The 25757-nt window shown below is 36.1% G+C and overlaps 1 protein-coding gene across 2 annotated transcripts in view; it reads right to left on the reverse strand.

Annotated features, from left to right (window-relative positions):
- Positions 1-1251: 1251 nt before the first annotated feature.
- Positions 1252-25757, reverse strand: part of BICD2 (BICD cargo adaptor 2) — an 83019-nt gene continuing 58513 nt past the window's right edge. Inside the window, exons 3-8 of one of the 2 annotated variants that reach the window (XM_032211060.1) lie at positions 16503-16655; positions 13834-14286; positions 10868-11890; positions 9491-9642; positions 7701-7911; positions 1260-4299 (exon numbers count right to left, since the gene is read on the reverse strand). In XM_032211060.1, the coding sequence (XP_032066951.1) occupies positions 4294-4299; positions 7701-7911; positions 9491-9642; positions 10868-11890; positions 13834-14286; positions 16503-16655 (1998 nt within the window). In that variant the 3' untranslated portion in view covers positions 1260-4293. Of the gene's footprint in view, positions 7912-9490; positions 9643-10867; positions 11891-13833; positions 14287-16502; positions 16656-25757 lie in introns of both variants that reach the window. The other variant, XM_032211059.1, reaches the window with a different exon arrangement.

Below are 25757 nucleotides of genomic sequence, written 5' to 3' on the forward strand. Positions count from 1 at the left end.
GATGTGGAGACTCTAGAACAGTGTTTCTCAACTTTGTCAACTTGAAGATGTCTGGACTTCAACTCCCAGAATTCCCCAGCCAGCGAATGCTGGCTGGGGAGTTCTGGGAGTTGTAGTCCAGACATCTTCAAGTTGACAAAGTTGAGAAACACTGCTCTAGAAAGAGTGCACAGAAGAGCAACAAAGATAATTAGGGGACTGGAGACTAAAACATAGAAAGAACGGTTGCTGGAATTGAGTATATCTCTTTTAATGAAAAGAAGGACTTGGGTTAGGGGATCAATCTATTGTCCGGGGCACCTGAAGGCGAGAAGCAATGGATGGAAACTAATCAAAGGACAGACGTAGCCTAGTGTCAGGCCTGCAGTCACATTCCTTTTAGGATCTTTGGCCTGCCACATTCTCTATTGTTTTACTATGCTGTTTCATTAGTGGGGTAATTGGGAGGGGGAATAGTAAGGAGTAGAATGTGTTGTTATCAAAAGAAAACATTCCTTTCTAGAAGCCCAAGGTCATTCTTTGTCTCTGCACCTGACCGGAAGTGAATGAGTGGAGATGCCAGTGTTGCAATGGAAGATTGGACCATGTGATGGACTTATGGGTGTGGGAGCAAGACGATGAACTTTCAACTGGATGGAAACCCCAGGAAGTTTTCAGATTCGGGTTTCCACAGATGTGCCAACATGTCTCTCTTAATAAATTGGACATTTGAGGAAAGTTCTGCCTTGGACTCTGATTTAATTTTGGATGATATTTGGAATGCTGACACCTAGAAACATTAAAAACTGACAATAACTTGATGGCACATATCATGTCAATGGCTATATGCAATATCCATTATCAGGAGCAGCATGATTGTGACTGCCAGGTCCTAAGAACTGCAACAGAGAAAATGTTGTTCTCAGGTCTTGTTTATGAAGATCCCATGAACCTGTGGCTAATCTTTATAGAATACGTGTGTTCCTCACTATGTATTTCTATACACATCCACTATAGTGTAGTTCTGGTTTTGGTATAAAGAACCCAACAACTGTGACTTGAAAACCATACTTCAAAGCTTAGAGTTGTGCAGGAAACTGAATCATAGCTTAGTGTGATATGCGGGCCTGACAGAAACAAGATTTAGTCAGACTTTCAGTAGACTCATTTACATTTCATTGATTTTATTTAATTTACGCTAAACACAATTAAATATGGATCCACACCAAGATTCTTATTAAGATAAACTCTCATTAGCATTTCAGCCATGTTTAGAAACAGTAAGGTCGGAATCTGTTTTTAGAACTTACCTGTTTTGTAAGAACCAAATCTAATATACAATATCTACTTTAAAAATGGGGACACCAAGAAAACAAGTTCTGCTGTATTATCCATCCATCAATCTTTACAGAAGATATTTGAGAAGGTGGAGCCTCTGTGATGCAGCCTGTTTTCTGTTTGTGTTGAATGTATGAAGTTTTTAGATCTTTTCCCCTTGGATGTCATACCTTATATGATACTCAATTTGTGATTTTATTAATTTAAATTTTGTTAATTTCCCTGAATTCTGCATTTGATATGTCCATATAAAATATTGTCATAGTTGTTCAAAGAGCAAACAAACATACATAGAAATTTTATAACTGCTTTATATGTTAGTCTTATTTCTCTTATTTAAAAACATAGTAAACATAGTAGTATTTGTTACTGAATTTTGCAGCTGTCAAAATTCACTTCAAATTTCTATTTCAGCCAATAAACTGTAGTGGTTAAAATATCAGACAGCATTGGGACACAGTTTCAAGAGCCCTTATGACTAAAGACTTTGTACCAGTTATTATTAGATTATAACATCTTCCCTATTTTTCTCTTCTTTAGGCTCTATTTAAAAAACACAGAATACAAATTCATCCAAAGATAAACAAACTTGCAATTTTTCTTGATTTCAGTAAAATATTTCTTTTCAGATCTGTCCATCTGCATCTTTCTCGTAACATATGAAGATTCTTGTAATATATAAAGAATGGAACATACTTTATAAATTAGCATGTTCTTCAACAAAGTGATATAATTAAAAAAAGAAAATAGCCAGAATTTCTTCCTTCTCCTTTATTGATATTGCCAATGCGACTACCTTTACACAGATAGATTGATTTCCTATCCAACATGCACTCTTTTTGGGAATTAACATTGCCCTCTAGACCTCCTAAAATTATCAAAATGACACCAGAGTTGTTCCTTAATTTCCACATTTTTCTTTTAAGAATTTCCATTAAGTTCTTTGCTGCAGGTCTGTGTAAAGGTTACTTGGCAAGAGTTCATGCACATGACAATAAAATGGAGACCAATCCACCACTAAGGAAATGCACATAAAAACATAATACAGTACTTTGACATTCAAATAAATACCCACACAGAGATGTAATTTTAAATGTAATCATACCACTTATAAGTCAATACTGTAACCAAAAGGATGAAAACTTAAGTCCCCACCTTCTAGAACATTTTTTCAGCAAACAGAAAGCTTTTTCCCATGACATGATTATAATTTCAATTCTTTTAAAAATTATTTTATATAAAAAGAAAAACAGATTTCTGCTCCTTGCAAGGTTACCCAATTTAATTATTCAAAGTTAGCCTCAACAAATAGCACTGCAGGGACAACTTGTTGATGCACATCTCAGTTTCTGTTTCCTGAAATCACAAATGAATTAGATAAAACATGCAAGAGAAAAATATTAAATATCTTGCTTTTCTTCTTCACATTTGCAAATAATACTATGGTTAACTGGATCCATCACCACACAAAGCTACCAGAACTCCCAAAACATCCTCTGTACTGCAACCACAAATGGATTAATATACCTTGCTTCTTTTTGTTCAATAATATTACTTTTGGTTTGCAAAGTATATTTGTGTTTTGTTTACTTTTTTTTCTTCTATACCCCTGAATTTGCATGATGAAGTATCATTGACTAACAGAATTTTTTACAATTTGAGCATATGTAGTAGATCTACTCTACAGTAGGTCTACTCATTAATAAATGTGCGAAGGGGAGGTTATGTTGCCCTTATTGCTCCACTTGATAACTAGCTTTCAAAACCATGGTTCTTTATTTCTTGGACGGACTAAGCTAGCTTAGGGGTCTCCCTTGAAAATTATGAAAGGCACTACTGGCAATAATTAAATGGGGAAAAAAGGTGCTGAAGTTGAAAACCCTAGCAGTCACAACTTCAGACATTATCTTTCTAAAATGTAACACAATTTGGCACAATAAAACAAAGTAGTAACAAAAACAATTCCAATTTGGAATTTAAGTGATATTGTTGTATAAAATTCTGCTAACCAATCATACACCATAAGGTTTTCCTAAAACCCAGACAGTCTGGAATTTATAGGTAACACTAATATTTATTTTCAAGTGCCTATAACTGTTTTCACCAGAGCAAAGTCAAGTTTTCTTCTTGTTACATTGAACTATTCCTAAGAATAATAATACAATATGAAAAAACCCCAGAATTTGAATACCCTGGATTTCTCAATTAACATGGCAGTTAAAAATCAGTAATTGAAAAACATATAAAGCTTAATATTTTATATTAAAAAAGAAAAAAAAAGATGCTGATATACAGCAAGTAGATCGTTTAGCAGAAGTCCTAGTTTGTATTGAAGCTCCTTTCTAAATACAGGGTAGAACAATACAATATAGTATAAAACTCTGCCACAAATGGATGAGGAAAGATCAAGCAGAAGCTCCAAATAGACAGACTATTAGCGTAAGTCACTAGATTTTTTTTCCCATTAATATAAACTCTTCTACAAAAAAAGAATAAAAAGATATTAAAGTAAATATCAAAATAGTAAAAGTGCACATGTTTAAACAATCAACTGCTTTTTTTTTTTTTTTTAAAAAGAAAGTTCTATAATGAAATTAAAAAAAACAACACCGTTTGAATATTTCTTATGAGCATAGTAAGCTACCATGGCAATTATTACATTATGAAGTATTTTTCTTCAGCATTTGTAAGTTTTCTTCCTGCAGCAGCACTTCAAAGATAAAGCTTTATTTTTGTTTGTTTCCAGACATAACATGCCAAAATAAAATAAAAGTAAAAAGGCTAAATGAGAACACAGGTTGCATATTGAAAAGAACATATTTTGCGTGGGAGATGGGGAGGGTGGGTGGGTGGGTAGAGAATTCATTAAGAGTAGTTTCCATTCTTTGTGCAACAGGCAACCATCACTTCTAAGCATAACGACACAGGCTAAGATATGAAGTTGTATTGTTGAAATGGCCTTTTCCAGGAACTACTCTATAGCTGGATGGTGGAAAGTAAAAAAAAAAAAGAAAGAAAAAAGCAAAAACATTAGAATTTTTTTTTATTTCATAGTCTAGTTTAAAAAAGGAAACATATAAAAGATATAGACAAGAATGTGCTGCAGGACATCTATAACACATTAATTAGTTGAGATGCATGTGTTAGTCTTTTAAAAGCCAATATAGCTTATGGGTGCTTTTTCAAACACCGAAGTTAATATTTTAATGTGTCACCTGTTAGCCAAAGCTGTGCAGGAAGAAAAGTTCCTTACAACTCCTGAAGCCAAGTTGCTCAAGCGTAAATAAACAATGGCAAATTCACAAGAGAATTGATCAGTGAAGCTGCTGATTCTTCACAAAACATGCAGGTCAGTATATCATGCCAGCCAATACAGTGAGCAGTAAAATCACTCAGAAGAGAAGTCCCACTTCCAGAGGTAGGTGATGGCTTAGTAAGTTTTCCACGTTGTATTCCAACCCAATAGAAGCAAAAGGAAACATTGGATGCATCAAGTTAATTTTGAAAAAATTAAACCAAGTAAGTACAAGCCCCTCTCAAAGCTTAGACATAAGAGCAAATCAGTGTTTTCCCCCCCAAAGTCTGTTTTTTAAATTGAATATAAAACTAAACAAATATGCAGCTGGGCTGCCATTCTCTAAACAGTGCTTCCCAAACTTGGATAAATTACCCAAAGTTGGCTAAGAATATTTTTTCTTTGGGTAGTGACACAAACCCATTATCCAATCATAACAGGGATATTCAAATTAAACTGTATTACCTACACTAGGTCCAAAGGACTTTCTGATAAGCCCTTTTGAGTAATGAAGCTTGGGAAGCACTGCTCTAAGCAGTTACTGTGAGTTATGAAGACGTAGAATGGTTCAAGGGCTCAGAAGATTGAAGATTAACAAAAATAGCAGTGACAACAATGTAAACAATTAGCAAGCCTATTGAAAATTATAAATATGATACACTAAACAATGCAACCAGATGCACAGTTGCAATTCCAGAACCCTTAAATCTTCCAATTTAATGTGAATTTACCTGAATTTTTACCAATGCAATCAATTTCTTAAAATTCCCTCATCCTAAACCCAAGAAAAGAAGATGCTTGAAAACTGTATTTCATAGATCCCTCTTAACCTGGAAGCAAAAGGTTGCTGCTTCTAATGGAGCAAAATAGCTTAGTATTTATTATCAATGCAGGGGTTTTGCAGGAAGGGGAACAGAGCTTTAAAAGGCCTTCTGGATTATTGAGCATTAAAGGAGAAAAGCAGGGTGGACCACTGTTAAAGGCATTCTAAAAATATCAAAACCTGGCAATAGCTACATTAAAGCTCAAATTCAGGAGGATAGAGTGTTTCCTGCAAAAGCAATAATAAAGTGAGGCATGTAGGGCCTACCATTCTAACGCTGTATATTTGCCAATTGGTCAATAATTCGCAATTAGTTTGAATTCAGCAGAACTAATTTCACCTTCTAATTTATATATTCTTCACTAAAGAATTTTTCTTTACAACCCATGTTGCAAATATGTTCAGTTTTCTTCCCAATTTCAAGAAAGATGTAAGCAATTTTTGTCTTCCTTTTACTAGGAAAGCCCTCTCTTTATTATTTTACAGTAACATTGCTATATCTCCCAACTACTTCATAGGCAGAGCAGTGCTACATAGAAAGGAAGCTGCAGATCATCTAAAAAGAGATAGTAATGTAAGATGAGGCAATACAACACCAAGATTATTATTAGCATGGCTCGAAGGGGGAAGAGGAAGGAAGGAAAGAGATATTTCTACATTAGCAGACACAGCTGCACAGCCCTGCATTACGTCTTTGTAATATTCTAAGCACACAAAGTTATTTGAAAAGAGTATAATATGAACAGGGCTTTACATTAAAATAATGTTTGAGGCTAGGCACTTCTGAATTATTTTGTTTTTATTTTAAGTGTGCCTTTTTGTGCTCCTTGAATTTACAATTTTTTAAAAAACATAATTTTCCCCACTTGTGTCATTCCCCCTTCTTTAGGCACCATTTATGAAGTACACTTTTTTAAAAAAAATCTAGTGTATTGAAATTAAGTGGCTGAAAAGGCCCCTTAAAAGTTTGACAAAGTATTTTTATTCAATGAATACATCTATGCTAAGCTACCTCACAATTAGGCATAACCAAGAATAAACTAATTATTTAGTTCCAGTGCCTAGAATGTAGAGCCCTGTGAAGTGTGTGGTTGCATAAGAAACACAATTTTGTTTTATTTAAACAAAACTTAGAGCTTATTAATACTATTCTATAAAGCTCTAATACTGACAGTTAAGGAGAAACTGCATTGCAATTTGACAATACTAGAACATACTCCTATTCATTCTATACGCATGGATAGTAATAATAATGGACAGCCTCTAAGCATTATGTAATCTCTTTGATTGCAGCAGAAAACAATTCTGCAATTGTCCCACTAAAATCAAGGAAAATTAAATAAGCTTAATACTAGATAATGTCCAATGTGTAATTCACCATTCCTCCTAGCATATTAATTGCCAGAAACTGTATTTTATCGCTGTAATACAGTATACTCTTCGTACATCACACCTGCTGTGATGTAGCATTCTAGTTTTGCTTTCCTTAACCATTAAATTCTCCTCCCAAACAGGCAATATTACATTGCATATTTTTTTTAATGTGCAATTTTTTAATAGCTTAAGCCCAAGAAGCCAAGCAGGGCTAGAAAATAAAGGTTTGAGAAGTTTGCCTTCTTTCCCATAGTTTGCATTCATATTTTAAATTTAGAGAAAAGATTTTGAATTTTTAGATAATGATAATGACAGCAATTAAGCGCTGCAGCAGATTTAATCATCTTCCCATTGTACTTCTGATTTTAGAAGCTGGATACCATCACTTCGCAAAACTACTAACCAAGGAGACAGTTTTGCTGTCTCCATCCCTGGAAACAAACTTACAATTCTGGGGAAAGCATCCCATTTGTGCTAGACAAGCTACAGTTAGTAACAGCGTGTAGACTGTACCTGATATGCTCCTTTAGCACTTACCCATAATCCACAAAACCAAAGCCATTCACTGTGGAAACATTAAATACTCTTCCACCATAAACTTCTTCAGTCTTTCCCCCACCCATGCTTGTGACTCAGTTACAAGTTAAGACCATTATAATACACCTTGTATTACATGGTTTAACAACATACTAATATAAATCCACTCATCACTGCAATATTAATTTAGTGGGGATTAATGCTGACATTCAAAAGCACAAACATCAGACGTGTGTTTATGGCTTCCTAATTTCTTCTTTAATCACAATAGATCTTATACTTATCACTGCAAAAAACTTGGTTATTAAGCACAGAGCCTTCCGATTTGTCTCCACATGATCGGATGTGACTTACACTGGGGTTACTACTCTTGGCTTTGGATGCAGATTTTGTGCGCACCCTTTTGGACTGCTCATGATCCAACTCAAGATGTTCAAGGCGCTGGGTCAGGGCCAGCTTTTGCTGAATCGCCATGCGAAGCAAGGAGTTGAGGGTCTTCTTTTCATCTTCAGCTGCAGCAAGCTGGCGTTGCATTTCATCCAGCTGAGTGACATATTCATCACACCTGCAACGAAAGTGCACTTTTAAGAGTAAAGCCTTCAAGTGCTAGCCTACAAGAACTGATTCAGGTATGCCTTTTAAATGCATTTATAACTCATAAGAATAGTCTATTCACACGTGCGGGCTGTAGAGTGTTATAGAGAGGTGCAATGTTGGTGCTCTCAAACTCCAGAGAACCTCTTGAAAACCAGATTCAGTGGCTATGCTGCTTAAAGGGGAATGAACACGCAAAGGGTTATTAACTAAATGGTGTTACTCTATTGCACTGTATTGTATTAGTGTGGCAACGACTTGCCATCTAGACAAGGAATCCTGATTTTCCATATAAAAATCAAACTATACCTTTTAATTATTAAATAAGAAATAGATCTTATTTATTACCACACGAAGCCCTTATAAACAGAACAACACTGACACTGATATCCTCTAAACTCCACTGAAGATGTTACCTAGCCTGATAATGAAATGTTCGGAAACCAACCCACAAGCTCTGAAAATGAACTTCACCCTGAAATAGGTCTTAGCTAAATTACAACTGTTTTATTTATATATGTATTTTTTTAAAGCTAGAAGCTAGGAAGAGCCCTTAGAAACGTTGTGAGATGGGCACCAGCCCTTGCAATGTTCCAAGGCTGTTTCCACCTTTGGAAACATCACATTGTCTAGCTTTCTATAGTAGCTGTCTCTCACATAGGCTGGGTGTACTTGTCAGCAGCTGCATAGAAAGTACAAGTAGACCTCTGTGTTTGGGCAGGCAGAATGCCCAAACTTACTAGGAGTGGTAGGGTAGAGAGAAGGTGTATGCTAATGGGCACTGGGGTACCCAGGCCTCTCCCAACCCAAGATACTCCAGTGTGGTCACTTAACAATTGCAGTGGAAAAGCAGAGCTGGGATTGTAAACATTGAGTGAGGCAATCATGGGGATGACTTGCTTAATAACCACAAAAACTTATGTAGGCTCAATTGTGGTCATAAGTCAAGGACAACCTGTATTTACTGTAGTATGATGTACAAACACAGGTACTATGCCCGCATGAATTAGGTAAATTTGCTTAGCATAGGCGTGAATAACAATTCACATTTAAAAGGTTTTTGACAGTCTCCCTTTCATTCAAGGCTATGATTTTTAGTATTCTATTATTGTCCTTTCTTGAATAACTACTCAACCTTTTATTCAAATGCCACCCATTAATAACTTGATCCAGATGACAAGCTGTGAACTATCTCAAGAGAATGCCACTGTTTTATTGAAAAGGTTCCAATAATGGTGAGGAAAACCTAATTCACTCAGCAACTTTTCTCCCATGTGATTTTTTAAAAATTATGTGATTTAGACATATACGATATCAAATTTTATCTAATAACATTCAATATTATTCCACTCATCAGTGTTTGTCCAATCCTTCTTGGCAATAAGCTCCTTCATTATGCCTTCCAGCCCAGTAACCATTCATTTCTCATAGCAGTTAGCAAATATTTTTCATAACGATGCTTGTCCTCAGCCATTGTCTACTTTTAAGATGACTGCTATAAATGTACAAAACAATTTTATTTGCTATAACCGTCTTTTGCTAAACTTTACCTGGTAGCAAACATGGCCCTCAGAGAAGAGAAAGTAGCAGCGTCTTCTTTTAAAGCTTTCAGTTCATTGCGCAGCTTCATCATTGTTTCTGTAACCATTGCCTTTTCATTTTCATATTTGCTTTTCAAGTTTGCAAGGGCAACTTCTGCTGTCTGGTTGTTTCCCAAAATAAACAAAAGAAAAGATTCACAATTATTATAAGCTTTTATAAGCCAGTCAAATAAAGAGGATGTTAATGTATTCACACACCCAGACAAAGACTTGATAATACAGGCAATTAATCCAATGAACAATTAAAATACAATTTGTTATTTCTGAAGACTTTTGATATGTAAATCTAAGAAAGAAACAAATTGTTTCTGATAGGAGTTCATTGGGGAATAGCCTTTTAATAGTAACATTTTACCCAAGTCCTTCTTCCCAATGACGTCTGCAATGGAAGTGTCAAAAAAACACAGCACAAACAAAAAGATTTCTGTTGTAATGCTTCTTCCACCATCTTACCGCTTTGATTTTCACCAGCCTATTCCTTCCAACATTGCTGCTTCTACCACCTACACTGATGGGATTAAGGAACAAGGAAAGAGAAATGAATCCTGATACTGTGAAGCTTTCTTAATTTCCTACTTTATAAACAATAATAACAAAATGTCTTCAAGAAGCACACAAACCAATATTCTTTATTTCTTTTCTGACAACTTCTATTCAGTGACATGCTGTTCTTATTGTTACTCAGACTACTCACTGATAAATCTATCCTTTATGAAATGTCTAATTTTGCCTTAAAGCCATCTAAGCAATGATTAAGCTATGTAGGTTGCCCCCCAAAATGGGGGGGATGTTTATTTATAACCACTTTACCCTCATTATACATAAATTTATATATTTTGGTGTTGCCTTATCCTTAGTAACTTTTTCTTTAATTACTATTTGTCAAAAGAGATTTGCCCTTCTCTGCATGTTTTCTAGTTTGTTACTTTCAATTTAGATGGATCAATTTAGGCATACATAATAATCCAAAAGTAGCTTTGTGATAGATTTGTTTATTTCATTCAGACTAGCAAAATACAATAAAAATGTAGCTATGCAGAGAGACTGACCCAAAAGTCGTAAGAATTAAGAAGAATTGATTATAGAAGAACCTTTCTTCCAACAGGGAGGATGATAGACCTTCTGGGAATATGTTTCTATGATACCATATTGAGCCACATTCTGTGTAATGTAATGTCAATTATATTAAGAGCTGACAATTATCTGGGGGATAAAATAGCAATTGATTCTTACAAAAAGAGCAATGAGTAAGCTACTGTAATTACATTTCTGGATGTGTGTGTGTGTTTGTGTTTGAATCCTTTCTCTGTGTACTTTAAATCTCACCTGTTTGTTGGCCTTTAGTACAGTCCTCAGTGTTGCAATCTGTTCTCTCTTGGTGCTTAGCAAAGACTTCAGCTTCAGAATTTCTTCCATAAGTGCCTCTTTATCTTTGTCCACTACTGGCCCAAGTTCCTGGGTAGTCACCCGCTGTCGTGACAGTTCAGTTGTTCTATCTACTGCTGCTTGCAAATGCTTGATCTGATCACGGATTATGGCAATCAGGTTGTAAACATTCATAGGTTCCTTCCGGGATACTTCAGATACTGGTGAAGGGAGGGATGAAACTGGTGAAGGACTGCTTTCACCACTCCCGGTTTCTGGTTTTCCTAAGTCTATCGACAATAAACCTTTAGAAAGCAGGATTGGTGATCTGTGGCCTTTGACCTCTGGACTAGTATGTCCTCCTTTGCCCTGTTTGTAGTAATCTAGCATCACTCTGTTTGGGGTTTCATTGTTGCACATACATACATGGTGATACAAGTTGGCTAATTCCTCACTGAAGGTGACCAGTTCATCTTGGGCTACACTAAGGCTGCCCTGGGTTTCCCCAGCAACATCAGTGACTTTCCTGAGTTCCTTCTCCAGTCTGATAACCTGCTCCCTATCTTGTCTACTAGATTTGTCCAAAGAAGTGATCTTTTCCGTCAGGGCTTGATTTTCTGTCTCGTACCTGCTTTTATCCTCTTCGTATTTGGATTCACATTCCTCATATTTAGCCTTTAGAGCTTTAAGTTCCTCTTTCAAGTCACTGATTTCTGCCATAGCTACTTTATACTTGCATTCCAGGATCTCTGGGCCATTGATATCGACCTCATAATAATCTCCTTCTTCATGGCTATCTCGTTCTTTCTCATTGTCAAGAGCAGACTGACGTTCCTTGCTGACCTGGAGTTTTTTCATGGCATTGAGGTTTTCGGTGAGCCTGCCAACTTTCTCATGCTGTTCAGAAAGTGCACCCCGGGTGTTCTCTAGTTGTTTTTGTGATTCTTGGAGCGTAGATAACAGATTCATTTTTTCCCTCTCAACCTATAATGAAAAATAGCTATTATTCTCTGAACTCATATCTGTTCCTATAAAGGAGCCTCACATAAGTGAAAAATCTAAATTTGGCACCTGGACTTTACAGCTAAATATCACAAGGAATATTATTAAAATATTATTGAATCTAAATTGTTTAAGCTATTATTTTCAGAGTTTGGAATCGTTAACTTATAGTCTTACTTTGTACAATTCATTCTCTGTTCTTTGTGTTTTACAATGAAATATGTACCAAATTATAGGCATCTATAGTACTGGGACTAAAAATGCATTCAGATGTTAAGGATAAATATATTACACAACATAGTTTAATTCTCATAGGTAGACATACTGTATTTGTTATTCATGATGGATTGCTATAACTCTGCCTCAATAAAGAATACAGCTCAGTATAAGAATTTAGACTTGATCATTGATCACACAAATAAATTGCAACCTCAAGTTCTTTTGGTGGCTCTAATGATATAACAGTGAAGTTTAGATAACTATGCTAAATGGAAATAATATGTTGTAATACTGAAAATTATAATAATTTATAAAACACCCAATGCTCCTCTATGAGGAGATGGGCAGTTTAGAAACATGAAATATAAACAAATACATAAATATCAATATTTAACAACTTCTTAAATTTCTCTTTATTATACAGAAAATGTAACAGGTCATCCTTGCTTAATGATTTCCCTCTTTAGCAACTGTCTGAAGTTATGACAGCATTGAAAATATAACTTTGTAACTGGTAATTGTAAATTGCATTTATGACACTATAATATCCCTGTAGTCACGTGATCACCATTTGTGAGCTGTATAGCCAGTTTCCAAAAAGCAGATTTAATGAAGACAAAAAGTTGTAGTCATGTGATGTCTCTCTTAATGACCACAGGTGATTTGCTTAATAACAGCATCAAAAGTGAGGATGTAAGTCCATCATGGTTATATGATGCCTTGCTTACGACTGCAACAGTTATCAAAGGAGTTGCTAGTCCCAATTATGGCCATTAAGTGAGGACTACTTGAATATTATATAATCATTATATAAGTAAAGCTAATCCACATCAGTTTAATTGATGATCAAAGAAAATTCTACTATCCATTATGGTAAAGATATATTTTTGTAATGTTCATTCGTATTTTTTCCTGGGACAAATATATATATAAAATGAAATAGCTTTTTCTTCCAACAAAATAATCACTTGGAATTTACATGAAATATTTTACTCTTTAAAACGATACTTTAACTAATCTAGAAAAGCTATCTATTGTGAATGGTCGTATTTTAGTAAACTATTTAAAATGCCCCAACACTGTACAGTATACAGCAATGTTTAAAAATGTAGTCAACATTATAAAATTTTATGTGGTCTCATGGGCATCCAGGTTTTGGATTTTTAATTAATATATTTCTACCTTTAACTCTTAAAAAATTTCCCCCTTTGTTACAAAACTAAAATAAAACTTTAAAACTTGGGTAATTTCTATGAAAAAAAATGGAATATTTACCCATCTCATGAGATTACAGCTAATACATATAAATTATTTAAATTAATCTTGATATCACCATCAAAAATTACAAGTGTGATGCAAGAATTTTACAAAATTAAAAATCAGGGCTGTCCAAGTAAAATTTGTAATCAATGGGACTTCAAATGTCAATAGATTTCTACTTTATGGTAACTGAAAGCATTATTTTCCTAAACAGTGTATAAAGGAATAAAACCTACAATGTTCCAAACTTTTTTGAACTCAGGTTATTCTATTTGCCATTTCAAATAGAGCCTATATCAAAGATATATCAAACTTAAACACTACAGTTCATTTCAGGAACCTCATGTAATGAAACAGAATCTCTAACCAGTACATATTTTTGGAAAAGCTTAATTTTAGGAAATTGATATACACATATTTAAGGAATATATATAACACAGACTTACTTGCATTAGTTGTTGTTTCAATTTTTGGATTTCAGATATATTTAGCTCACTCAGAAGATCATTCACCAAACTAGGGGCTGGAGGGAAGCTGTCGGATTTTTTGGGTGTTGATGCTTTATTATTGCCATTGTTGATTTTACTCAGGCAATTTGGTTCAAAGCCATTCACAATCTCATCATTATTGGGCTCAGTGGTTTCATCGCTAAACTTCAGTCCGTCCAAAGAGATGTTCAAATGGCTGGTATACATGGAGTCATTGATATTCATATAATGAGATAATTCTTTCCGAAGATTATTCTTCTGTTCACGTTCTGTCTTCAGGGTCTCTAAGGCTTCTTCAAGCTGGCGTTCAGATATCTCTTTTAATCTTATGGCATCTTCTAACTGACTGTTCAGGAATTCTGTAACCTCTTCTAGTCTTTTGATTTCATGCTTCAGCCCTTCAAATTCCACCTGTTACAGAAAAGATGTCACTAAAATACCTGATAGCAAGCATGAAAGAAGGAATGTTAAAATGTTCCCCTTAAAGTAGTAAAAGCTCTACAAAAAAATCAAGGAAGAAATGGAAGGATGGGGTAGAGCTTCAAACTCTTTTTGTGATGCTTCCTCACTTTTACCTTCCTAATACCAACACCAACAAGTTATTATAAATTTGTGCACTTAATTAAAATTTGTTCTCCCTTACCTATGGGTTTTTCTCTGAATTATTTTATATAATATAGTTTTATAGTATGGTATAATACATGTCACTTTTGAAAAACAGATAATATGAAATTTCAGGTCAGTTTCTATTCATTTCAATAAATCCTGCAAATTACACAAAGAACAAAACTTACATGAACCTAATACACAATACACATCCTAGAGACCCTTGTAATACATCATTGTGCTTAATGAATTTGATACTGGGTCATAAACATATGCCACAACAAAGTTGTAAGTTTTTAGGACGCAAAGCTGAGAACCCAGTATGTCTAGTTTGATGAAAGCTCATTGTTAGTTTTACTGAAACAGATTGAAACAATGTCTTTTCCACCCAATATGTTACTGTTGCTTGTGTGTTCCTTTTTGTCTCCCTGACTAATTGTTTCTTTCCTCAAGTTTTTGTGTATGCATAGATGTGTGTGCGTGCGCGCGCGCACACACACACACTTTCTCCTGTTGGCTCTCTTCTGTGTACAAGTGGGGAAATAGTCTCTTTCCTAATAATATCTTTAAGATTTGGATTTTCCAATCTGCACCTGCAAGCTATCCACCCCACCCCACTGCCTTCTCTAGAAGGTGTTGATCTAACCAATTGTGTCCTAAGCCTTTGGGAACAAGGCATTCCTTTTGTTGTGTACTTTCTATTGTGGACAACTATTTGTCTGAAATGATATAGGGCCGTGATGGCAAACCTATGGCACACATGCCGGAAGTGGCACGCAGAGCCATCTCTTCCGGGCATGCCAGCTGTAGCCCATTGCTCTTTCTGGTTCTGGCACACTAGCCAGCTGGTCTTCGTGCGCACCGGAAACTGGAAGAACAGCTCCCTGGCATGAATGTGCACACCGGGGAGCTGAGCTTCCAGTTTCTGGCATGTGCACCAGCCAGTTGGTCTTCGCACATGAATGTGCGTCAGAAACAGGAAGATTAAGTGACTGGCACACATGTGCATGCTGGAAACTGGAAGTTCAGCTTCCCGGCGCGCACAAACACACCAGGGAACAGCTCTTCTGGTTTCCAGCATTCCCTCACGTGCCCACTCCCGTTTTGGCACTTGGTGCCGAAAAGGTTCACCAGCACTGATATAGGGTCTCTTCCTGCTGGAGCAGGGGGTTGGATTCCAATTCTTTTATTCTATGTTCTATGTATTGCAAAAAAGCAATCAAAAGGCAGGTGAAAACATATAAAGCTTTATAGTGTGGGGCCACTTTATTTTAAAACTGTGACACTTTTGAAATTTTGAAAGCTTGTGATGGCCACACTGATACATGGTTGCCTATTTCCTAAATAATTACAACTGCAGAAAAATACGGCGAGATAGCCCCCTAGGATGCCTTCTACTACCAAGCCAGCTGCTGCTTTTCCAACTACTTCTTCACTAAAAGGGCCTGGTGGATACCAAGGGAAATATCTGGCAATGCAATAATATCTGTGCACTGCTATTATTTACCATTTTCCTCCCAGCATCAAAGCTAGGAAATTTTGAGGATTAAAATCTGAGGTGCTGGATAATAGCTACATGCTTCCCTCATACACAACCATGCTGTCAACCCTGAAGCAAACCTGGCTGAGGCCATCTTTGAGGCATCAGGGTTGCCACAATCCTGGAGAGGAGACAGGGAGGAGAGAATATAGCTGGGGTTTTGCCGTCAAAGCAAAATATTTTCCTGTGGGAACCAAGGTAATTCCAACAGGTGGCTGGAGAGGAGGAGTGGAGTAACCAAGCAACCGGCCAGCACCTCTATTGGACAATGTGACTAATGACTTGGAGAAAGGGAGAAGCTTTTACTTTTAATTAGGTGAAAACCACTGGAACTTTCAGAGTTGGTTTTCACCACTTGTGACAATATGATGAATCCAATAAAACTATTATTTGAGGAATCGACTTTCTTTGGAGTTCTGTCTAAATAGGTGCATTACTTGGAACGCTGACACAGCCCAGATAATAATTTGACAATACTCACTTGATTCTGTTTCAGAATAGACACTTGTTTCTGAAGGCAGATGTTTTCTTCCTCAAGTTCAGTGTAATCTTGCAGCAAGCGAGATTCCCGGAATTTATATTCTTTGATGTCATCTCGTAAGCGGCCTCTCTGGTTCTCAACATTTTGATTTATCTGAAAAATATGCACCAGCATTAAAGACTTTTTGCCTTCTCTATGAGAGCACATAAAACAAAATAAAGTGGGGAATGGGAAATAAAAATTCAATAACAGTTATGTTCTAGGAACCGTATGGTATGATAGGAAAATCCAATTGGCTTTTGGTAACTGTTTCATTCCTCCCTTATTGTTCAGAGATTCTTTCTGTACCTAAATAATTATATAACTTCTGGGCAATATTATTTGCAATGTTAATTCTTTTCACATACATATTTACACAAAAATTTGGAAGTGCCTATATGTCAGTCTCCCCAGGTAGATTACACAGGAAATATGACTGGATGAGCTAGTTCTACTTTATTGTACGGCTACATTAATAGAAACTTGCAAGTCTGAAAGTACAAATCTCTGTAGTCTCTTTTACAGCCTGAGAAGCTAGGGAGGGTCTCTTTTGAGCCTTTTGCTCTGCCCAGTCTCCAGCTGCAGGCTAGGCTCTAACCATGTCCTAGGCAGCATCTCTTCATCCATCTCTCAAGGTCTTTCCCATCACACTGTGTACTATTTCATATTTCAGAGAGTTAATATAAAACTATAGGTATCTGTCACTATTGTACAAGCCTCCCTTCTACAAAGCAGCTTTCCTACCCAATCAATGCTCTGCATTGACAGGGGATATTCCCAGACTGATCATACGGATATATTTTAATTGCTTCCTCTGAGCAGAAGGTGGCTCGGGAATTCATGGCTTCTCTGGCAATCCTGGGCCTGACCCAGTTATTTAACACACCAAAAGGGAGACCTTATTTTTATCTGAGGACAAGGATGATGTGAACTGGATACTATTAATCTGTTATTGCGGCCAGATAAGTCTTGTTAGCTTGGAGTTCCCTGTAGATTTTCAGCACCTCAGGGAGAAAGGACCTAATTGATCTAGTTGATTGATTTCAAAAGGAACCTCTGACACTCTGGTGCACAGTTAGATCAAGGCTACATTTGTGATGTGGAATTCAGAAGCAGTAATAACCCTGGAACAGTTTATACTACTTATTTTGCAATTTATTAGTAAAATAGTCACTTAAATTGTATGAATAAGATAGAGAAGAAAGGAAGTGAGATATCAGGAAAAACCCTTGATTCCCAATTTGAGTCTTGGGAATGTTGGCAAGGACTCTGAGCAATAGATTATTCAACAAGTTTCTCAACCTTAAGCAACTTCAAACTGTGTGCATACTAGGCATGCTGGCTGGGAATTCTGAACAGAAGTCCACACAGCTTAAAGTTGCTGAGGTTGAGAAACAATGAAGTAGATAATTTAGATCCATCACTCTGATGAGTCTTCACTATACAAGTAAGGGAGGAGTCATAAAAAAATTACTGACTACAATAACAATTTTCCCTGCCTTTTCAAGGTTGCTTAATCACTTGTATTGTCTCTTTTATTTCAAATAAGAAGCAGAAGCAGCTTCATAACTGTAATTAGTTTTGTTTATTATAAATTAAGCAACCAGATCAGACCTGAAAGTTGAAATTAACCTTTCCACAGGTGATAAACACACCCATTTTTCCAAGCTGAAAAGATTTGTAGACATACATAAAATAAAATAAAAATTTCAGTACAAAGATATTACTCTCACAATTTCATTGTAGAAAAAATACGAGCCCCATTTATAATGCCATAAAAACACATTTCTATTTATGTCCATTTAAATATTCATTACAATGAAACCTCCCAAATTTCTCACACATGAGATACAAATAATTCAAGCTGATGTATAATTTAGAAATACAAATGTGGAGACAGGATAACCTTGGTGGTTGTCAGTCCCTTGATATATTTTCTTCAAGAGATTTCCTTTCTTTCTCAATTAATTTGCATAAATGTTCTAATAAAATTTGCCTCTGAAGGAATAAAGATCATGTGGTGTAATCGTGTGAAAATTAGATTCATGAATGCACAGGAAAGCCTCCTTCCAACCCTCTCCAAATTACAAATATAAAATCATAATTATGGTGATATCTTTCAGCTACTTCACTCATTCTTTTTTAATAGAGCATGCATAGGCTATTTCGCCTTGATTCAGAATAAAATCCAAAATGGTAACAGCCATGACTCGAAGATGTATTATGGATGACTTGTGCAATTGGTCCTTTTTACTGTATATTAGCATATATACTAATATATGACTAAAAGACACAATGGCACTGAACGGATAAATTCTTTCATTGCATTTGTGCTTGTATGGACAATATTTAGGGATTCTTGTAAACAGAAAAGCCTTGCCCCATCTTTTTTTAATTACTTGATTTTTTTCCCCTACTGAAAGCAGAATTTTCAGAGTTCTTACATTTCAATGGCCAGAAATTTGAGAAAGGTATTATAATCCTAACATAAACTGAGAGTCACTCTGGTATGTGTTGTTTTCCAATTTTCTATTAACAAGAAAAATCCGTTGTAGTAAGAAGCCTGTTTTCAATTAGCAGCTCTCTCATTTAAAAATAGCCGCCCACTCAAGCTTTTGAAAAAATCAAAGTGCTTTGTAGACAATATGTCAAAAGCTAATGGCTAATGATTTATTCATCACTCCAGAGCATTGCTAAGTGCAAAACACTAATTAAAAATTAATCATATAATAATAAAAACATTAATTAGGACAAATATTAATGCAATAAACATTAATATAATAATTTTATACAAAAACCAACCACATTTAGTGTACACTCCAGGCTCCAATGACCTTCTGAAACCAGCCATTCAATTGGGGGTCTGCTCTTGATTCAGGGGCCAAGAAATAAATAGTTCCAATGGATAACACTTGCTTCCATGACTCTTCCTCTTGATACAGTAGATGTTCTATCAAAATGTTCTTGATAGATGAGAACATTTAGCAGACATTTTCCATAGTTAATGAATCGGGACCATTTTCTTTGACTTGTTTGTAGATTCTTGCACTAGTTCTAATATGCACAGCAATTAGGCTAATAAGTATTTTGACTGTTTCCTTTTCACTCAGACAGAAGAGAGCAAGATACTAAATTTCTTTCTTTTTCCTTTCTTTCTCTTTCTTTTTCTCTCTCTCTTTTCTTTTTCTTTTTTCCTCTTTTTCTTTCTTTTGTCCTCTCTGTCTTTTTCTCTTTCTTTCTCTTTTTCTTTCCTTTCTTCCTTCTTTCTTCCTTTATGAACAAAGGCTGATAATTATGCCAGTGATTTTTTTAAATTCCCTTTTGAGAATGCCAGATTGGGTGGATATTGTTTTTACTTCAGGTTAATCTCCTTGCCCCACAGAGAGCCTTTGACCTTCTGTCTTGACATTTGTCTGCAGCCATTATTTTGATATATCTCTCCTTTTCCAGGCAGTGCAGTAGGATGTATCCATGGTTACAGTTACTGGGAAGCACATCCAGTTGCAATAATGCTGGCATGCAATCTTTTCCAGCAAGGGGATATTGTATTTATTTCTATTTCATTATTATTTATGAGCTCAAGGTATATGGAAGGATTTTCCTCCTATTTGAACTCCATCACAACCATCTTATATGGATGTTGCACCGAAGTGCAATATAGGAATAGTGCACCTATACTGCTTCCAGGACCTGCAATAACCAGGGGTGAGCCACTGCTTAGAGTCACTTGTTTCCATTCTCCTTTTAATCAGCTAGAGAGAGAGTTCTTGGGATTCCCTAATTGTTCATTTCAGTTCACGATGACTTTAAGCAAATATGATCATAGGCATCCACCAAACTGGACTGTGACAAATTGGGAGGTGAAAAAAACAAAACAAATGGATCTGATAAAGGAGAATGGATAGAGGTTGGATCTTGTAGACCAAACAGTCCCTCCCAATGTTATGCATTGAAAAGGATCTTAAAATTAGGAATAATAGAATACAACTCCTTAAACCAGCAGCCCCCAATCTTTTGCGCACCAGAGTCTGCTTTCATGGAAAGAGAATTTTCTGTGGACCGAGAAGGCATGGTTTAGTGTGACACCTGCATCCTATGGATGGGGCTTTGCATCTTTGCACGGCCTGGTTTCTGGCATGTCGTGGCTCTGTGCCAGCCCATGGACCAAGGGCTGGGGAATCCTCCCTTAAACTCTGGATTTAGTGGGCATGGTTAGAGGGATTTTCCCAGGGCCCCGCTCCCAGCAGGAGACAGAATGTCTGCAACTAGCATTATTGCTGGAAGTAGCCCCACAGCCACAGTATTTGACATTCAAGAGCTGGGATGTGGCTGGATTCACCTACACAGTATAATTTAAAATCCAATGCAAAAGCTCTACTGATTCTTATCACCACCTATGGATAAGACATCAGAAGCATTACTGGTACAAATTGGAGGGCTGAAAGTGAGGAATCACTTGATGAAGGCAATGAAAAGGAGTAGAAATGTCAGCCTGATACATCTAGGTTAAAGAAGAGCTTTTAGGTTATGCTATCAGGCAATGGCAACCTTATGCCAACAGGTGGAGAACAAATATAGCAATTTGTTACTAGGCAGAAAGACTACAAGTTTACACAAAAGGTTAAGAATGCAGAAGTACCAAAGGAACATATTCTGAAGGTCATTGTTTTTCAATTTTATCATATAGCTGCAAAATCTAGATCATCAAAAAGGCTGAAAATAAAGATAAAAACAGATGTCATTAGATTGGTAGTGGAATAAATTATTGAGAATGCCTTGAACCTAAAGTACAAAAAATTATTTGACACTAAAGAAAACACATGCTACACATTGCAAACACTAATACTGAGGCTAAGCCGAAATATTTTGAATGCATTATAAGAAAAGAATCACTGAAAATAAATTAAATTGTAAAAAGCCCTCAAATAACAATTAAATACACTTTTAAAAAAATATAGACAATCCTGGGAAAATAATGGCCACTGAGTTACAAAAATTTGGAAGAAATTAAATAACAAATGAAGTACAGTAATTTGTGATACTTATGTTGTTAGGAGCAACTGATCTTCCACAAGCTAATATCCCTAATTGGATCACATCATAGGATGACTCACTTAATAACTGCAATAACTTATGACTGTAATTTCAGGCTCAATTATAAAAGTTAAGAGCGATCTACAGTATATAAAATAAACTCTTGATGCCTAGATAATTATCCTGTTCATATTTAGCTACCTCTTATTCTTTTCCTTCCAAGACTATTTTTTTGGTAAATTCTTCAAAAATCTTTGGTTTTTTAACTTACTGAAGTCTAGCTGCGTGTGTTCAGAGTTGCTTGTATCTGGCACAGCCTTTTCCTTATCATGAAGAAGTAGATCTATGATTTCTAAGTGTGTTCCCTAGGTATATGATTCATGGGCATCATATAATTCAATTATATATCATATACTTCATGTGTTACAATTAAGGCAAGCCTAGACTTTTATTCTGAATTGTCAAAGGAAATGAGTCATCTTCTTCATATCCCTTTGGTCACATTTTCCAGATGGGCAATGTTCTATTAATATTGGAGACAAAATCCTGTCTATAAAAAAACCTTAGAAAATGTTACAAATTACTAGAGTTATTAATAAATCCTCCATTCCACAATATAGTTTCTTTTTCATTCAGAGCACAAAAATTAATTCATCTAAATTATTGCCTGCCACATTCTCAGTATTAGCGACATTGAAAGAAGCTTGTTGCTTCGTCTCATCTTTTACAATAACAATTATTTAATTATCCTTAAATAACTGTAACGGTATACTCTCCGAACATGCTGCTTTTAGTGTAGGTTTTCCAATTGCAAATTAAGATTCACATTTTCTCCCTCTCCCTCCCTCTCTCTCTCTGTAGTACAGTGTATGTATGTTTGTTTTTTTGTTCTCTGTTGGCTGAACACTTTCTGAGAAAGCACAAACAAGAAATTAATGAAACGTTAAAGGACTCAAGCATTTTAGTTACACATCCTATTGGAACCCTAAGTGAGACTGCAACTTTAGGAATTTTATCTCCTTAGCAATGAAGCTCAGGCAGGTGCTTATGAGAACTTTGGAGACCTGGAACAATCAGGCTACTGTGTATATAGAGAAAAGCCCCAGACAGCCAATGTAGGCAGATGAGGGTCTAACAAGAAGCTTAGCTGGCTACTATGGTGACAGCACTGGAACCTAAAAATAAACAATTGCTGGAAATAATATTGGTTGAATTGGGAGGGCGGGGAATAGAAGCTGTATACAGTCCATCACCATCTTCCTAAACAGAATCCACATTTCTCCCATCACCTTTCTTCCTTTCCTAGCTGCAGATTTCTTTTGGAATTATTTTTATGTATAAACCAAATAAATGCAGAAAGATTAATTGAGAAGAAATCACAGCCTAGAACCATGATGGTGAATCTATGGCACACAGAACCTCTTCACATGAAGACCAGCTGGCCTGTGTGCTGGCACATGCCAGAACCCAGAAAAGAGCAGCAGTCTGGTGTGCATGCATGCCAGGCCAGTTGTCCGGCACAATACGTGCGAAGGAACTCGGAATAGCAGGTGGCTGCTGTGTGCATGCTATCTTCTGGGTTCTGGTGTGCACATGCATGCTCCAGTTTTAGCACTCGGCGCTGAAAACCATCACTGGCCTAAAACATTGGTGTCCAACCTTTTGGTTTACCTGAGTGAAGAAGAATTGTCTTCAACTACATATAAACTACATATAGTTTTTATAATATAGAACCACATAATAATGTGACATAATAATAGAACCCATAATCTTATGGGACCACATTACTAGCTGTACAGGGCCATATGAGACTCATGGGCTGAGGGCTGAACACACTTGGACTATAGTCTTACAGGACTTTGTGGGACAGGGGCAAAAATCTTTAATTATTTTATACAAAAGCAGAATTTCCTTTTATCTATTTAGAGATTCTGATTATAAACTGAGGGAAGAATGGGCAGGGAACAAAGCCTGAAAATTTAGTGCATGGCCATCTTAATACCCTCACTCACTTACAAAGGATGAAAAAAATCCAGATGTGCTTCGGGAAATGGTGATGGCGAACTTACTGCATTTGTGTTATAATCTCTTGTTTCTGACATAATAAACACATGAAAGGGAAGAACACAAATTTATAAAAGGAGAAACCAATGAAATAATTTACAAGCACTAGCTCAACTGTGCCAAGCTAGATTGCTGAAAACAAGAGTAATGCCCAAAACTTCCTATGTCTTCATCTGGCCATACCCTCTTCTAAAAGTCTGACAGCAAAAACCTTTATAATAATTGTGTGTTCCTAAATGGTATAAAGTATAGAACTATCAAATTTTTCAGGGTAATCTAAAATGAAAGAGCTATTCTTTCTGGAAACAATCCACATATCTGCTTTAAGGAGCAGCAACCATATTAGTCTAAGTTTCTGCAATTCACTCTTACTTAAATGAAACACGGATTTTTTTTTTAAAAAAAACCTTGTCTTAAATCAAATCAGATTATTGATCCATTCTACCTCAGTCAACAGTGATCAGCAGCAATGGTTCAGGCTTTTACATACTTTTTACACAACTGGACCCAGAGATACTGGGAAATGCACCTGGAACTACTTACATGCAAATTATCTACTTTGCTCACTGAACTACAGCCTGGTCTGAATAATGAAACATAAAATGACATGCATTTTTTAGAATGATCACATGAGATAGAATTTGTTGAGCCAGCAAATATGAAGAGCTACATTCATATTTAGAAACCACCCTATCAGCATGTCTGAACAGGAACAAATGAAAATGAAACAGCTGTGATTTAAAAGTAATCTTTTGTATCATACCTATTTAAAAATATATTATCCTTCTATGCACTCATACCTATACACAATACAAGAACAAACATCTTCAAAGGGGAGTTGCAGTTCTATATGTTAAGAAAACATAGGTGTAGCAGAAAAGTAGATGCTCAATTAATTTAACCAGTTTAAAATCTTCTTCATAGATGACAACAAATAAGGAGAAAGTTGGAGGTAGAGAGGTGATCCCAAACCCCCAGCTTTCTTTCCTTTTTTTAAAAAAAGAGTTCATTTCTAAAATAAAATAGAATTTTGGATTTTCCCAGTAAAGTGGTCAGGGGAATCCTGAGCAGCCGCCAATAAACGGAAGGCCCTGGCCATGAAAATGTGGCTGGCAGCTCTAATAGCGGCAGGAAGAACAAGAACCAGCGCACCAAATGAGCTCTGAGCTGGCAGGGTGGCGAGCGGTAGATGCGCACAGGTACAGACCTTGAGTCCTTTGCAGATACCAGCTGAGTCTGAAAGATCTGGTTGATGGAGAGTTCAAGAATATTGAAAGTCCTCCAGCCAAAAATATATATGTCTTTCTCAGGCAAGACTGAGTCGAACTGGAGCCAGACAGAGAAGCCTGGAGGCATAGCTACAATTTGATGACCCAGTCTCTGGGCAGAAAGGAAAAGTTTACACATTCTTGGACTCTCCCACAACCACACTGGATAACATCTTATGCTGTAAAATCTATTTTAAAAAATCCTAAAACACGATGTTATTAAAAATATTGAAACCCTAAACACCCAAACAAAAAAATCCCAAACACACCCATCTTAAATTTAAAAAAACCCACATAAACACACACACATATGCACACATAAACACAAAGAATGGTGCAGGTTTAAGGATTTTTAAAAGGCAAAATATTATTATTAACTTTTATTTTTAGCCCTCTTCCTGCTAAAGGCATCCAAAAATGTGTATAAGGGAATAAAAACAGTTTTAAGCAAATGAAACAATCAACCATGATTACCCATCAGACAAGACAATATATTTATAAAAGACCATCTAAAATGTAGGTTGGTCCTAAAACAGAAATGTCTTCAGTTAAAATTTAAAAGAAGGAAGCAGCTATATTTCCCTCAGAGATTAGCTCATAATCGAGATGCTACTTCTGGTCATTGAATTGTGAGTCCAAGAGACCTGGAAGTCATCTATAGCTGATCTTAGTGCCTTGGGATCAAGTGGAATGGAAGTTTTAATACCCATTTTGCTCCTAACGTTCTCCCAAAATGGGGAAATCACAGCATCTATAATCTGAGGCTTTACTGAAGGCTTTATTCAATAAGAGGCAGCTCTTTTCAGCACTTCTGCAATACATTTTTCTCCAATGGAGAGCTTCAAATAAA

Source organism: Thamnophis elegans, chromosome 2 (genome assembly GCF_009769535.1).
Source record: "Thamnophis elegans isolate rThaEle1 chromosome 2, rThaEle1.pri, whole genome shotgun sequence".
NCBI lineage: Eukaryota > Metazoa > Chordata > Lepidosauria > Squamata > Colubridae > Thamnophis > Thamnophis elegans.